Below are 14,896 nucleotides of genomic sequence, written 5' to 3' on the forward strand. Positions count from 1 at the left end.
CTGGGGAGGGTGGTGCCAGCATCAAACAGTACAGTCAGGGAAGGCAGCTTAGTAACTGTTCTCCTTGGTGAAGAGACACCATGGCCATGGCAGCTCTTATAAATAAAACATTTGACTGGGGGCTTGCTTGCAGTTTCAGAGGTTTAGTTCGTGGTCAGCATGGCAGCAGGCAGGGCAGGTATGGTGCTGGAGAAGTTGAGAGATACATCCTGATCTGACTGAAGGATGGGAGGGAAGGAGGGAGAGAGGGAGAGAGAGTCTCTGAGAGACTGGGCCTGGCATGGACTTCTGCAACCTCAAAGCCCACTCACAGTGACACACTTCCTCCAACAAGGCCACAGTATTCTCACAAGGTCGCATCTCTCAGTCCTTCTAATCCTTTCAGATAGCGCCACTCCCTAGAGACTGATCATTCAAATGTGGGGATCATTCTTGGTCAAACCATAGCATCTCTAAGGAGATGACTGTTGGCCATCTGGGGGGAGGGATAAGGCTCAACCATGGGAAAGCTTGGGCAAAGCAGCCTCTAGGTAGAAGGGTGGCAAGAACAAAGGGCCTGCAGCAGGAGCCAGGTGTGCTGGAGAGAGAGCAAGGGAGCCAGTGCGCTTGGGAGGGCTGGAAGGAGGGACAGCAGGGACCAGATGATGTGGGTCCTACTGGCGAGCTTGGGTTTTCCCTAAGTTGTTTGAGGATCCTGGGAGGTTTTTCAACAGGGAAGAGATATAATTGTTGTGAGTGTGTGTGTGTGTAGATAGGGATCAGCTTCATGTCTCCTTTCAATCCCTCTCTATCTTTAACTTTGAGAAGCAGTTTTTTACTGAGCCTGGAGGTCACTGGTTGGCTGGACTGTCTGACCTGTGAGCTCTGTGAGTCTCCCCATCTCTGCTTCCCCAACAGTAGGGTTTGTAGATGTTCACCGCCATGCCTGGCTTTTACATGGGTTGCCAGGGATCCAAATTCAGGTCCTCACGCTACGTGGCAGGTTCTTTACCGACAGGGGCACCTTCTCAGCCTCATCGGTCTTTTTGAAGAACATTTTCAGCTGACGTGTGGAGGGAAGACCAGTGAGGGCCAGAGTGGCAGAGGAAGGTGGCTGTTGAGCTGTGTGGGATGGTGGGGGAGGGGTGGCAAGACAGTGTCATTCCCCCAGGCCAGCTGCAGGCCCTGTCCATGGAACTGAGCCAGGGTGAGGGGCCTGCTCATAAGAGCTGCATCTTTGGAGCTTGGCTCTCAGAAGCGGGTGGAGGATGAGGAGAGGAGGACCAGGGAGGCTCTGGAGCAGACCTAGCTTGGGTGGAGTGTCTGTTCCTCTTTCTCTCCTGCCGCTGCCGCTGCTGCCGCCGCCGCCGCTGCTGCTGCTGGTCTATTACTCCCCAAAGACTTTACATAATTCTGGCCTGACTCCCGCCTCATTATGTCATTCTCTGAGTGGAGTCTAGGTCACTCTCCTGCGTGCTGTGGTCAGGGTGGGTAGAAAGAACAGACTGCGAGCGGCTCGCTCAGACCCTGCCCCGGCTGAATGGGGGTGGTCTGGCCTGTGGAGGGCGGAGTTGAACTGCAGCCCTAACCTCTCTGCCCCCAGACCCTTTGGATGTCTGTACCCACCCCCAGGATGCGGTGGGATAGGGTGGGGGATGGCCAGGGTCCTTGTTGCTGAGAGGTGGGGCGATGTTAGGAGTGGCTTTCAGAGCCAGCCAACCCTGCAGTTAGTCCTCCTGCCTGGCTGTCGCTGGACACCTCACTTACCCTGAGCAATGAGGACCAGGATGGCTTACTTCATGTGGATGTGGGGGAGCTTTAATTGTATCCCACGGAAGCAGATCTTGTCCATAGAGGACATATTTGGGGGGGGGGGTGAGAACGGTGTCCTGGGCCCTGTCCCCATTCTTCCATTAATGACAATCTCCCTACTCCCAGTAGAGTCTGCTCTTCTTCTAGGTTTGACGCCAGGGTTCCAGAAAGAACTAGAATGGGGCTGAACTGCACACCGCCTTGCACCAGGGAGGAAACTGAGGCTCAGACAGGGGTGTGGTGATCTATCTGCTTAGGATTCAGTGCGGGATGGCAACAGACCTGCGGGTGTTTTTGGATGCCCTGTCTGGTGTGGGCTGCCTGTGCCTGGGGAAGACTGAGCAGGTTCAGAGCGGGGACAGGGCCTCGGGAAGCAGGCTCCCTTCCACTTTCAGGAAGCGCGGGCTTGGCCTCTGGGCACCCTTTTCTTCCAGGAAAAGTTCAGCTTTGCAGCTTTTAGGTTAGTGAGCTTCCCCTCTGGACCTCTAGAACAGGGCTACACACTACAGGCCTCCTGGGCCCTGTTGAGGGGTCAGAACAATTCTCCCCAGTTCACTGGCAAAGACCCTGTGGCCCAGGGCCACACAGAAGTCAAGTGGGGGGGTGTCAAGTCCATATTTAGGCATACCAGACCCTTGCCTTCTCCATATACATGCAGGCCCCATCGAAGCTTCTAGAACTTTCTCACTTTGGGAGGACTGAGATTTGCCGGGAGACAGGAGAAGGCTGGGGAGCTACTGTGACTTTCCCTCTGGGACCCCAGTAAGAGGAGAAGAGGGCAAGGGGTTTGAATGAGGGCAAGCAGGGTACATCAAGGCCTTGTTCATATTCCTAACTCAATGTTTACTGGGGGTGGGGGAAGGCGGAAAGAAGAATGTGCCCCACCTTGCTCCCAGAATTACAAAATTCTTGTTAGGTCTTTAAATTTTATGTAAATTCTTTTTTTAAGGTGGGAATCATATTTTAATTAGAAGTGGTGTCAAAGGAGGGCTAGATTAATTATAGAAACCCTAAGTTCCAGGTGGTTTCAATTTTCACAGCAGGGCACTAGGGCCTATATTTGTAAATGTTTTTTATTAAAATCATACCTAGTGTATTTTAGGGGCACCGAGGTACACTCCTTGTGACTCCATAGATACCGTACTCAGGAATTTGGGGCTACGGTTATGGAGAAGCAGTCCCTTGTCACTGAAATGAAACTTTCGTAGCTGAGGGAGGGGCAGGTGCTGGAAGGGAAGGGTTACAGCCAAAGAAAACAGCTGTGGGGGAGGGGAGTGGTGAAGGAGACTAGGTCATGGGGGTTCAAGACGAGGGACAGGTGAGAGCTCACCCCAAGTCACACTGGATCCTACAGGGGGAAATGTGGACTGACTAAAAAGAACATCACTGGTGCCTTTGTCTGCCAGGGGTTTAGGGGAGCAGTGTGGACCCCTCCATCCTGATGCTGAGGCATGGGTGGGCTCTGGTCCTGGGGGTGGGATAATTGGGTCCTGACCAGACCTCTGTGTTCTTGAAAGTAGTTACCCAGCAGTTTTGATGACCTCAGTCAGCGGAAGGGAGATTCTGAACATAGACTCTTTCCCAGGGGTGTGGCACCTTCACCTCCGTGTCTTCCTGTGTCAAGTGGCCAGGTCAAAGGTGCCAAAACTGCATTAGACTGCATTAGTAGGGAGCCAGATGTTTGCCCTTGGGGGAAAGGACATCTGACCTAACTTTTGACGGAAACAGCATGAGGTCCCAAAGGCTGGCTTGGCGTGCACGAGCTCTCTCTCTCTTTCTCTCTCTCTCTGTCTCTCTGTCTCTTTCTCTCTTTCTCTCTCTCTCTCTCTCTCTCTCTCTCTCTCTCTCTCTCTCTGTGTGTGTGTGTGTGTGTGTATGTGTGTGTATTTGTGTATATTCTCTTGGTTATTTTGGGTATTCTTTGTGACTGTTGGTCCCACTTTGGAGAGTGGAATTGACGGGCTCGTAGGTGTACGGGGGTGGGGTGGGGAGGGGCCACAGACAAAGTCCTTTCAGACTAGATCGTAGGGGACGTGGCAGCAGATCCCCCCTCCCTGCCCCGTCCCCGTCCCCCGGTCCCAGAGTCAGGGTGTGCTCATGGAACCAACCAGAATCCTCTTATGTTTGACTTTGGGAAAGTGAGGGACCAGGGGGGGAAGGTCAAGGAGCATGTTGCTGGGTCTTTAGATTATACCATTGCCTCTGGTTCAAAAGTTTGTCTTATTCTTCTTCTGCCTTTCGAAGCCCAGCTCCTAGTGGAGACAGATACCTTCGGGAGTCAAGTCCGGATCAAGGGCAAGGAGACTGAGTTCTACCTGTGCATGAACCGAAAAGGCAAGCTCGTGGGGAAGGTAAGTGATGCGACCCTGGGTACTTGGGGCTCTGTTCAGCCAGCTCTGGAGACGGGGCAAAGCATAGCCGTGGTCCTGTTAGCCTTACCTGGAGTGCAGGTCTGGACGAGAGAGATCAGCACCTGTTGGCATCTCTTCCTGTGGCCATGGTTTTTGTTTTGGTGTCTGCAGCAGCCAGGTTGGGATATTTATGGCTGCCTCTTGGTGCCACGAAGCCCTAGACTCTGCTGGAAAAGGATGTGGAGTTCTGGTTTGTTCTATAGGGAGGAACCCTTGGGGGCAGCCAGCTCTTTTGCTCCTGGTGTCTGGGAACGGGGAACCTGCAGCCCATGGGCTGGGCCTGCAGGGATCATCTCAACAATCCTCAGGGGTTGGCAGCAGCAGAAGTCTCCGGAAGCAGTCACTGCTCAGAGCTGTTCTTTCAGTTTAGGAAGATTTTATTACTTTGGAACAGGCCAGAGAACCGCAAGTGTTGAATTAGCGCACATGTATGTGGGACGTGTGCACCCACTTGCTGGACTTGGATGCTCCTGGAAGACTACCCTTCATCTCTCCGCTTTACATTCACGCGCTTCTTTGCGAGGGTCCTGGGCTTGTTTCTTCCAGAGGCTCAAGAGGAAGATGGCACCCACGGTAGCTCTTTAGTGAAGTCACCTGTCTCTTCTCTGCTCTCTTCGGGGACTTTCCCTGCTTCTAAGCTGTCTGGACTGGTGTCATGGAAGGTGGGCTTCTGCTTAGGAACAAGGTCCTGGGGGAAATTAGTTCCATTATACCTTGTCAGCATAAGGGGAGAATGATCAGTCTTGTTGAAGTAATATTTGATTTCTTGAGCCTTTAGTTCTTCCCCCTGTCCCCTTTTCCCTGGGTCAAGGACCAAGGTTGACACAGGGATAATGACAGCTTCTTTTAGATTGAACACCTGCTGTCTCCCAGGCATTGGGCAAAAAAATACTTGCAGATAATTTTGGTAGTTTGGCACCACTATCATTCCCATTTCACAGATGGGAAAGCTGAGGGCTGTCTACATCCCTGGGCGCTTGTGCCAAGTCCCACACTAGCCCTAGGCGGGATTCAAAGCTGGGTTGGAAAGGGAAAGATTCCAGCCACACACCCATACCAACCCAAACTGCAAAATAATAGTAATCCGAAGAGCGTTGGGATGCCGAGGAGTGGTTTCAATTAGTGATTCAGTTTCCGCCGTCGCAGGCCGGCCGGCGAGGGGGTCCCTCAGCGGCTGGGGCGTCAGGCAGGGGCGGGTGCCGGGTCCCCTGGCCCAGCCTGTCGCGTCTTGGCCGGCAGTTTCCTGCGGCGGCGGCGGCCCAGCCGGGCGTCAGGCGCTTTGTTCTGCTGCCCGCCTGGGCCTCCTCCCAGACCAACCTGCTTTGGGTTTGAACCTCGGTTGGTTTTCCCCTTCGCTCTGCTCTCTCTGTGCCCAGTGCCTGCACAGCCCAGTGCTGCCTCCCCTCCTGCCTTCGGTCTTCCCGGCATCCTGACCCCCAGGAGTGCCATCATGGGGTCAAGGAGAATGACAGGCCCCCTCGGGCTGCAGCCCTGCCGTCTGCCTCCTGCCGGCTGGCCGCTGAGTCACCGCTTCCACAGGAGCCGGTTCCGATTTCCTGCCCCCTTGCCCTCACTCCCGTCATTAATATTGGTGAGGGTTCAGCTGGCTCAATGCACAACAGCGAAGCAGGCTGGGTCTCCCTGTCTCCACCTCTGCACCCTGCTGGCCAAACTGCGTCCACCACCCTTCTGGGCCCAGGGGTTTGGTGCCCCCCTCCCACCTGTGCTGGGTGGGGTGGGAATCACGCTTTTGGAAGGCTGTCTGTGGCATCCTCCCTGCTCACTCAGACCGGGTCCTGGAGGGGAGAGTCCCCTCTTTAATGACTGGGTGTGTCTCCCTCCTCCTCACAGTCTCTGTGCTCTCCAGATATTGCTGCCCCAACCTTTATTGCCTTGCTTGGGAAACTTCAGGCCCCAGCCGAACTTCCCCTCCTCCGCTAGACCAGCTTAGGGCTCCGCTGAGCTTCTCCATATTCCTGGAAACCTATGCCCCAGGCTCTCTGAACTGTTCACACCCATTCCTGGACGCGGATTTAGGGCTCCATACGTGAGCCTTCCCAGCGCTATCCTTGCTTCACGGACCTGGCTCTTCTTCCTGACTCACCTTCTAGGGTCTCTATTCTTCCCCGCCCCCCTCGCTCAGCTGTCCGTGCCTCCACTCGTTCACCTGGAGGTCACTCCTTGTCCTCGGGTCTGTGTTCTCCTCCAGGGCTGGAGCCCATGCAGTGCCTGAGGGGCACAGACACAACACAGAAGCGGGAATTTGCCTCTCGCTTTCTGAGATGACTCAGCCACCTGCAAGAATGGTGCCCACCAGGTCAGGGAGCCTGGTGCCCTGACCCACTATGTTCTGGCCCACTGATCCTTGGATCCTTTCCTGTAAGGGGGACTCATGCAGTCATTTAAGCAGGCAGTGCCCGAGTGTTAGTCTCTTCCTCCTTCCCCTTTCAAAGACAGGTTTATTTTATTTTAGTTTAATTATTTATTTATTTATTTGAGACATGGTCTCCTCCCTCGTGGGCTGTTCTGGAACTCTGGAATTCCCTGTGTGACTAAGGCTGGCCATGGACTTTTGGTCCTCCTGCCTCTACCTCCTGAGTGCAGACATTGGAAGCATGCATAACGACCCCTGATTCATGGGGAGCTGAGAATGCACCCCGGGTTCTGTGTGTGCCAGGCAGGTACTGTGTGGACAGAACTACGCCCCCAGCCCGAAGCCAGGCCTTGGCATCATTTTGGCACCCATGGGACCTCTGGCCTCTGCTGCCTTGGAGTGCCTTAGCAGTGTGCTTTCCTCCTTCCTGTGGCTTATAGGTACCAGCCTTGCACATCTGGCCAGGGCAGGGGTCATGCACTGAGCCCTGAAAACAGCTGTTTTAGATGCACTAGCCGTTGACTGTGGTCATTCCCTATATTTGTCTCGGAGCCTGCATGCTCTGGTAGCCTGCTCCTGGCCACCTCTCTGAGCCTACCCAGCATCTCCTATCATGGCTAATCAGCACTCCTTCATCTGCCCCTCATCCCTGCTTGTCCTTGTGGGAGTAAGACCTCAGAGTCTTTCAGGGCAGGGGATTAAGGCCACTTTGGTTCTAAGTCACTGAAACACTGTTTTCAACAGAAGGGGATTCCCTGCCCCCCCCCCGCCCCAGTAGATCTAAAATCTGTAGCGTTAGGTGAGGTGTGATTGCGTGATGTCATCAGGATTCAGGTCACATAGAAGGACTGTGAGCATCAGTGAAGTCAGGGGATGGGAAGTGGGGCTGGAGGAGAAGGGGGAGGGCTGGTCTGCACTAACCTCCCAAGACTCCCAGGTGCTAAGGTTACTCTAAAAGCTAGTGCCCCTGCTTGCCTTAGCCAGCAGAGTCCGAAGTTCTGAGGTTCTGCCCAAGCTTTGATTATTATCTATCTGTCTGTCTGTCTATCTATCTATCTATCTATCTATCTATCTATCTATCATGTCAGTATAAGTGACTTATGGTCACAGAAGGGGTCAGAAACAGAGGCAATGGTCAAACTCAGGTGCAGCCTGCTGTCAGCCTCTGGGCCCTTCTGGCTGAGCCCATGGTGGAGAACCTGTGCCTCTCATTGGTTCCTACTCGTTCCCAAGAGCCCCTCTGTGCCTGTGGTGGTAGGACCAGTCCAGAACCCAGCTTCTCAGCCCTCTGAACACAGTGAACATAGACATGTACTGAGCATACATGCCTGCTCTGTGCTAGACTATTGCACCCCAACATTTTACTTTGTGCCCATGTTTTACTGTGTGCCCCATGTGGCTCCATGGGAGGTGAGGAGTGTTGGTGGCCATCACCGGCTCTGCCTCTTCTCTCCTCCCCCAGGGACTTCTCCAGGACTAGACGTGAGACAAGTACGCCAGGGGCCATTTTTCCAGCGCCATGACCTTGGGCAAGCCCCTTTGCCTCTTGGAGCTGTTTCCTTTCTCTAGGCAGAGCCAGTCTCAATGACTTAAGAGGGTGAGATGACATAATGGATGTGGGAATGTCTGGCCTGTGGTCAGCGATCAATACGTGCTGAATGAATGAGTAGGGAGAGCAAGTGAGCCAGGAGGGCTCTCAAACCCTCAGCTCGCTCTGTCTCCTTGACTCTCCTTGAGAGTCCTTCTGGAAGGATGTCTGAGAGACACTACAAGGGATTCGAAAGTAGATTCTCTTTCAGGCTCTTTCATGTGATATTCACTCACCACAATCCATCTTGGTAAGGCTCTCCTTTGTTTGACTATAAACCCCATCTTGGCCTAAGGCCTGTGCTCAGCTCCTAGAGTCAGTCAGAAGCAATCCCTGGTCTCAGGGAGCTCTTGGACTAAGGAGGAGGCAGGTGGATGCAGTACTCCATTGGTGGGTACCCAGGAACTTCCAAAGATGGAGCATGTGAACTGGTAGGATTCTAAGTGCAGATGCTTAGTACATGTCTTAATTTACTTCAAAGGACTGGAGGGGCTGGGCTCTGGGCTGGTTCCAACACCACAGGGCACAGAGTGGCTCTTGGAACTGGTGGTGGAACCAACAATGAGCAGATTCTCCACTGTGGACTTGCAAGAAAGGCTAAGAGGCTAACAGTAGGTTGCACCTGAGTTTGACCATTGCCTCTTGGGGGAAGGGGAGGCAATGCCTGGAGAGTGAAGCTGCAATCAAGGAATGCTCCATAGGTGGCAATTAGAGCCGGGCATTAAAGTACAGAAATAGGATGGTGTTGCCTAGGTGTTGTTCTGGTTGCTGTAACTTTGGTGAAGGTCATGTAAAGAGCTGGATGAGGAGCTTCTAGACCTTTCCATGAGAGACTGAGAGCCAAGAGATCACTGGCCTCAACCTGCCTTATACGGGTTTTTCTGCCCTCCTTTACTTACTGTCTTACTATCTTACCCAGGCTGTCCTGGGTATCACGTGTGTCTTGAGCCTCCCCACTGTCTGTTCTGAAGCCGGCTTGGAAACAGCATTTCCCAGAGTTTCCCTACCCAGCGTTTCTGCAGAGTTCAGCACTCTGTCTACAGGGACTAGGCTTGCCCTCCTCTCAAAGGTGAATGTCCCTGGAAGCTCCGGCCAGTTTTCCACTTCAAACAAAAGGCTGGAACCCGCACCTCAGTCTCCACACACAGCCAGACCGCTGGGCTTCCAACTTGGCGGAGCAGCCGTCCGGAACGAGGAGTGGGCCCGGCCTAAATTTGGAGATGTTAGCTGGAAACTTGTGCTACTAAGTTAGCCCGTCCAAGTTTGCGTTTCCCACTCTCTCCCATCGAGCAGCGGCTGCTCCAGACGGGCCCCCGCAAGGTCTTTTGTTCCAAGCGATCCCAGCAGAGCCACCTGCCCTTCAGGAACAACCTGGAGAGCCCCTTTGTGTGTCAGACTCATTTACACGTGTCCTTCCTCCCAGAATGTCATTGTACTCTTTTGTCTGTTGAGGGATCTGAGGTTTGGAGGAAGGACTTGGCCACCCTGAGGTCACCGGATGTGCTAGGGTTCATTTGGCTTTTGGCTCCTAAGTCAGCGCTCTTTGCCCCGGCGTATCTAGTCTCTCCAGACTTAGAGATCCCAGAGCCCCCTCACGCAGCCTGTGGAGTTTGGCCATGCTACGTCTTATTTTTGGATGGTTTCTAGCTTGCTTCATACCAAGTAGTAAAGTGCACCGCATCCCACATCGAGTGTAGTTTGTGTTGAACTGTGTCGCGGAAGAGTTGACCGGCCGCCCGACTCAGCGTCAGATTTGGTGCAGATCTGCCAGGACCCATTTCTCCTACAAATGATAGGCTAAAAAAACATCAGCTGAGTTAAAGGAAATGAGACATTGTTGGCCCACATGCTAGTGAGGTAATGTGACCTGCAGAAGCAGCTGGGTCCAGAGCCCGAATGTAGTGACCAGGGCTCTGTGGTTTCTTCATTCTCCTGCTTGACCTTGCTTCCTCGGGGCTGGCATCGCTGCCCAGCAGGATTTCCGTTTTATGTTGGTAAAATGGCTGCCCTCATTTCAGCCTTACAAATACCTCAAGTTTAAACCCATCTTTTTTTGGGGGGGGGGGGCTTGGCGGTTGAACCCACACAGTACTCTGATTGGTGGGGCAGGGTCACGTGTCAGCAAGGGGCTACGATTTATTTGGTTAGTCTAGGTCTGTTGCTCAAGTAGGGATGATATGGAGCCTACGTATCTGAGGTGTGGGTTTCTGCAAGACAGTGGGAAGGATGGAAGACTTAGGAAGATGTGAGGGCCCTGTAACAAAGTACATTTGCATATAAGGATGTGGAGATGAGGCCCTTTGTGCTGCGCTGTCCCAACCCTTGCCCCATCCCTAGGCCGGGCCTAGAACTTCTTGCCCTCAACTAACTAACTAACTTTCTGTCTGTCTGTCTGTCTGTCTCTCTTCCTTCCTTTCTTCCTTTTTTTCTATCTCTCTTCCCCCCTCCCTCCTTCCTTTTCTTTTCTTCTTCTTTTTGTTTGTTTGCTTTTTTTTTTCAAGACAGTCTCTGTGAAACAGTCCTGGCTGTCCTGGAACTCACTCTGTAGACCAGGCTGGCCTCGAACTCATAGAGATCCTCCTGCCTCTACCTCCCAAGTGCCGGAATTAAAGACACTGCACCCCCACTGCCTCCACTTTCTTTTCCCCTTTGTTTTCTCCTCCAGGCAAAGGCTTCCTGCTGGGCTTTAGTCTGGCTCCCCAATCTTCTCCTAGGCCCATCCCTAGAATGCTTGTGAAGCCTAGTTTTAAGCAGAGGCCTTCTTGGTATCTGATCACCTACCATGTTCACAAGGCGTGTGTGCTCACGCCTGTGTTCAGCCGCTTCTCTTGAGGCTACACTTGCTGGTGCTGTGAGCCTGGGGGCTGAGCGAAGCCCATCTTTAGATCCCCATGGAGGGATCGAGGTGCAGTGGGCCCCGGTACTCACTGTCATCCCTGTGACTGTGTGTAATGTCTACTGTAGCGCACTTACCAGGGATCCTTGACTCTCCTTTCTTTGACGCTCCTTCTCTCTCTCTCCTGCAGCCTGATGGTACTAGCAAGGAATGTGTGTTCATTGAGAAGGTTCTGGAAAACAACTACACGGCCCTGATGTCAGCCAAGTACACAGGCTGGTACGTGGGCTTCACCAAGAAGGGGAGGCCTCGCAAGGGTCCCAAGACCCGGGAGAACCAGCAGGATGTGCACTTCATGAAGCGTTACCCCAAGGGGCAGGCCGAACTGCAGAAGCCCTTCAAGTACACCACCGTCACCAAGCGTTCCCGGCGGATCCGCCCTACTCACCCCGGCTAGGTCCGGCCACACTCATCCCTAGAGAACTACATCAGAGGAATATTTTTACACGAAAAATAAGGAAGAATTTCTATTTTTGTACATTGTGTTTAAAAGAAGACAAAAACTGAACCTAAAGTCTTGGGGGGGCCGGGGCGATAGGATTCTACCATTGACCTGAACCCCATGACAAAGGACTCACGAAAGGGGACTGCTGTCAACCCACAGGTGCTTGCCTCTCTCTAGGGCGTGACAACTCAAAACTCATCCCCAGAGGAGGACTCGAATGAGAAAACTGACGCAGCGAGAAACCAAAGTCCTTTTCCCCAAAGGTTCTGAAAGAAAAAAAAAAAAAAAAAAGCAGAAAGGAAAAAAAAAAAACAAAAGAAAGAAAAAGAAACGTAGTGCCCCCCCTCTCACCTCAGCCCCCCTCCCTGACCCTCCCCCAGCCCTAGACTCCAACAAGAATCGCTCTCTGGTTTGCAGTCGTTTATTTATTGTCCACTGCAAGCTGTCCCGCGACACCGCGCAGGGAAGGCGCCCCTGAGAATTCTCCGCGCCTCGACCTTCCGACGACAGACGCCTCGTCCAATCATGGTGGCCTGCCTTGCCCGCAGTTCTGGAGGATGCTGCTATGGACCTTCCGTGACTCACGTGACCTAGTACACCAATGATAAGGGAATATTTTAAAACCAGCTATATTATATATATTATATATATAAGCTATTTATTTCACCTCTCTGTATATTGCAGTTTCATGAACCAAGTATTACTGCCTCAACAATTAAAAACAACCCACAAATTATTTAAAAAAAAACAAAACCGGTGAGGCGTGTGGTGGTTGGGGGCAAAGCTCCGGCGGGGCGGTCTCTTGGGGCTGAGGGCTGGATGGTGAGCATTCGTGCACCACCAGGGTTGTGTGCTGGAGGCACTGTTCTAGGCACTGAGCCTGCCACCTCAGGGCAGATGGGAATCTCTTTCAGGTTCAGAGAAATCAGTTCTTCAGTGTCCTCGATATTGTGATCAACTCAGACCCTTGTTCCTAGGCGTTGACATGGCCTCCACTCTAGTTTGGGCCCTGGGGATTTACCCAGCCCATGGGAAACTTTTCCTTTAGTAATTCAGATTCATGGCTTCATTGATGTGTTCGTCTATTTATCATTGATTAACCACTTTTGCTAAGTGTTGTGAATCCATCAAAGAAGAGTTTGTGAATTAATTCCACAGTGTTTGGTCAAGCTCTGGCTGGATTGGAGGTCAGTTCTATCCTTGGAGTTTCTCTCCTACGCTGTGACTCCAGGGAGCCCTTTTCCTGAGGCTTGGAGTGAGGTGTGTAGCCACACCCTTTTCCTCCTGCTGCGTCCAGTCCTGGCCACTTCCTTGGGTAACTAGCGAGGTGGAAGGGGACCCTGAGCCTTCCTGTCCCCCTCCTCCTTTGGAACTCCTGCAGAGATTGACGAGAGGGGTCCTATGTCGGGCAGAGATTCGAGGAGAGAAGTTCTGTGGCCAGGGAGGGCTTTGGGTGGCTTCTGAAAAGTTGCCCTGAACTCTGGACAGGGCGTTATGACATGCCCATCATCCCGGCTCCTGCCCCTTGGTTTTCCCTCCTGCTGTGTCTTTGAAACTCTGGGAGGCCCTCTAGGTGCCCAGTGGGGTGGGAGTTCTGTGATTCTTCCATTTGTAGATGTTGAACCGAGGCTAAGAAGCATGAAACTACTTGGCTAAGATCACTGAATAAGACAGAGGCAGGGCAGGCACCTTCTGATGCCCTCTGCCTTCTTCCATATTTGACAGGTAGATAGATACCCCCAGGCTCAACAAAACCATCGACTTGTTCGAGGCCTCAGCGAAATCCTTGGTGAGAACCCTAATGTGTGGGGCCATGGACAACACAAGGAAAGTGTGTGGCAGGTCACAACTGCTCTCGTGGTCACATCATAGTCAGGAAGAAAAAAAGGGCAAAGGGAAGAGGCCTGTAATCCTCTGATCCCTTTCCAGGATGCACCTCTGGGGGCCTCCCACGAGGCTCCATCTCTTTCCAGTAATGCTGCCCCGAGGACCAAACTTATCACACAACTTTTGGGAGACCCTTATTCAAGCCATAGTGCCTAACTGCCAGGCACCTTCTGTTCCTGTCCCCTCCCCTCTACTCTTATTCTTTAGAAAAATAACCACAAGGAATGGGTGCCTAGACCCAGGTGTCAGTCATCCAGCCATTCATTCATGCAGAAGACACCCTGTTCACTCCTGCTGGCCACGGCTGTACCAGGGGCTGCTCTGCTGACTACAATGATCTGAGCAGTCTCTAGGGATGAGCAAATGGCTCATGGGTGAAGAGTTTGCTGGCACAAGCGTGAGGACCTGAGTTCAAATGAAAACCCAAATAAATGCTGGACATGCAGCACTGGGGAGGGGAGCAGAGACAGACTGACTCCAGAGCCCACAGTAGAGCTGGACTGCGAGATCCAGGTTCAGTGAAAGGTACTGTCTCAAAAAGTAAGGGGGAGAGAGCCAGGTGGTGGTGGCATACGCCTTTATCCCAGCACTTGGGAAGCAGAGACAGGCGGATCTCAGTGAGTTCGAGGCCAGCCTGATCAACAAGGGCTAGTTTCAAGACAGACTCTAAAGCTACAGAGAAACCCTGTCTCAAAAAAAAAGAAAAACAACAAAAAACAAAACAAAACAAAAAACAAAACAAAACAAACACATACACACACAAAACAAATACCCAAAACAACAAAAAAATGTAAAGTGGAAAATGACAGGAGAAGACACCTGACACTGACCTCTGGTCTCCTTATGAACACACCTGGGTATGCACCCACACACATATGTCCATGTATAACGCACACACAAGCACACATATACAAGCAAGTCAGTGTGGGCTATGATGTCCGGTAGTGAGGAAACCGTAGGGAAAACGAGAAGGGGAGGGGGATGGAGTAGGGCTGCAGTTTCAGAGTGGGCAGAGGGGGCCTCTGGAAGGGATCTGATCAGGTCTGAAGGACAAGAAGCTGCATATCCACACCAAGGGAAAGGGCGTTCCTGGCAGAGGGAGCAGAGTGTGTGAAGGCAGGTGTCCTGTCGTGGAATAAGAAGGCAATGGAGTCAGGATCTGGAGGCAGCCAGACTCCACCCAAAGCTTCTGTTTGGAGTGAGACAGGCAAGGACCTTTAGCTTTACAGAGGAGAATGGCAGATTCCAGCCTGAGGCTGTCCCGGAGTAACCTGGGCTCCCAGAGACTTGGTCTGCCCAGAAATAGCATCCCTGAGATGACTCAGGCCTCCGAGCTTGGCCCCCAGGGTGTACTGCTTCCATATCAGGGTCACTGGGCCCGAGATGGAAGATGCAGCAGATGTGGCCCAGCTTTTGGCTCGAAACAGCACTTTCTGCGCATTTCCTGAGTTTGGAAAAATACGTGAATGACAGGCATAGCGGGCTGGCGAGAAGACGTCCCTGC

The 14,896-nt window shown here is 52.6% G+C and overlaps 1 protein-coding gene across 1 annotated transcript in view; it reads left to right on the forward strand.

The window, feature by feature from the left end:
- Window positions 1-12,261, forward strand: part of Fgf18 (fibroblast growth factor 18) — a 31,640-nt gene extending 19,379 nt beyond the window's left edge. The window contains exons 4-5 of the mRNA XM_048435838.3: window positions 4,036-4,142; window positions 11,191-12,261. Of these exons, the coding sequence (XP_048291795.3) occupies window positions 4,036-4,142; window positions 11,191-11,457 (374 nt within the window). The 3' untranslated portion in view covers window positions 11,458-12,261. The remainder of the gene's footprint in view (window positions 1-4,035; window positions 4,143-11,190) is intronic.
- The last annotated feature ends 2,635 nt before the right edge of the window (window positions 12,262-14,896 follow it).

This window comes from Myodes glareolus, chromosome 9 (genome assembly GCF_982192425.1).
Source record: "Myodes glareolus chromosome 9, mMyoGla1.1, whole genome shotgun sequence".
In the NCBI taxonomy this organism is placed as follows: Eukaryota; Metazoa; Chordata; class Mammalia; order Rodentia; family Cricetidae; genus Myodes; species Myodes glareolus.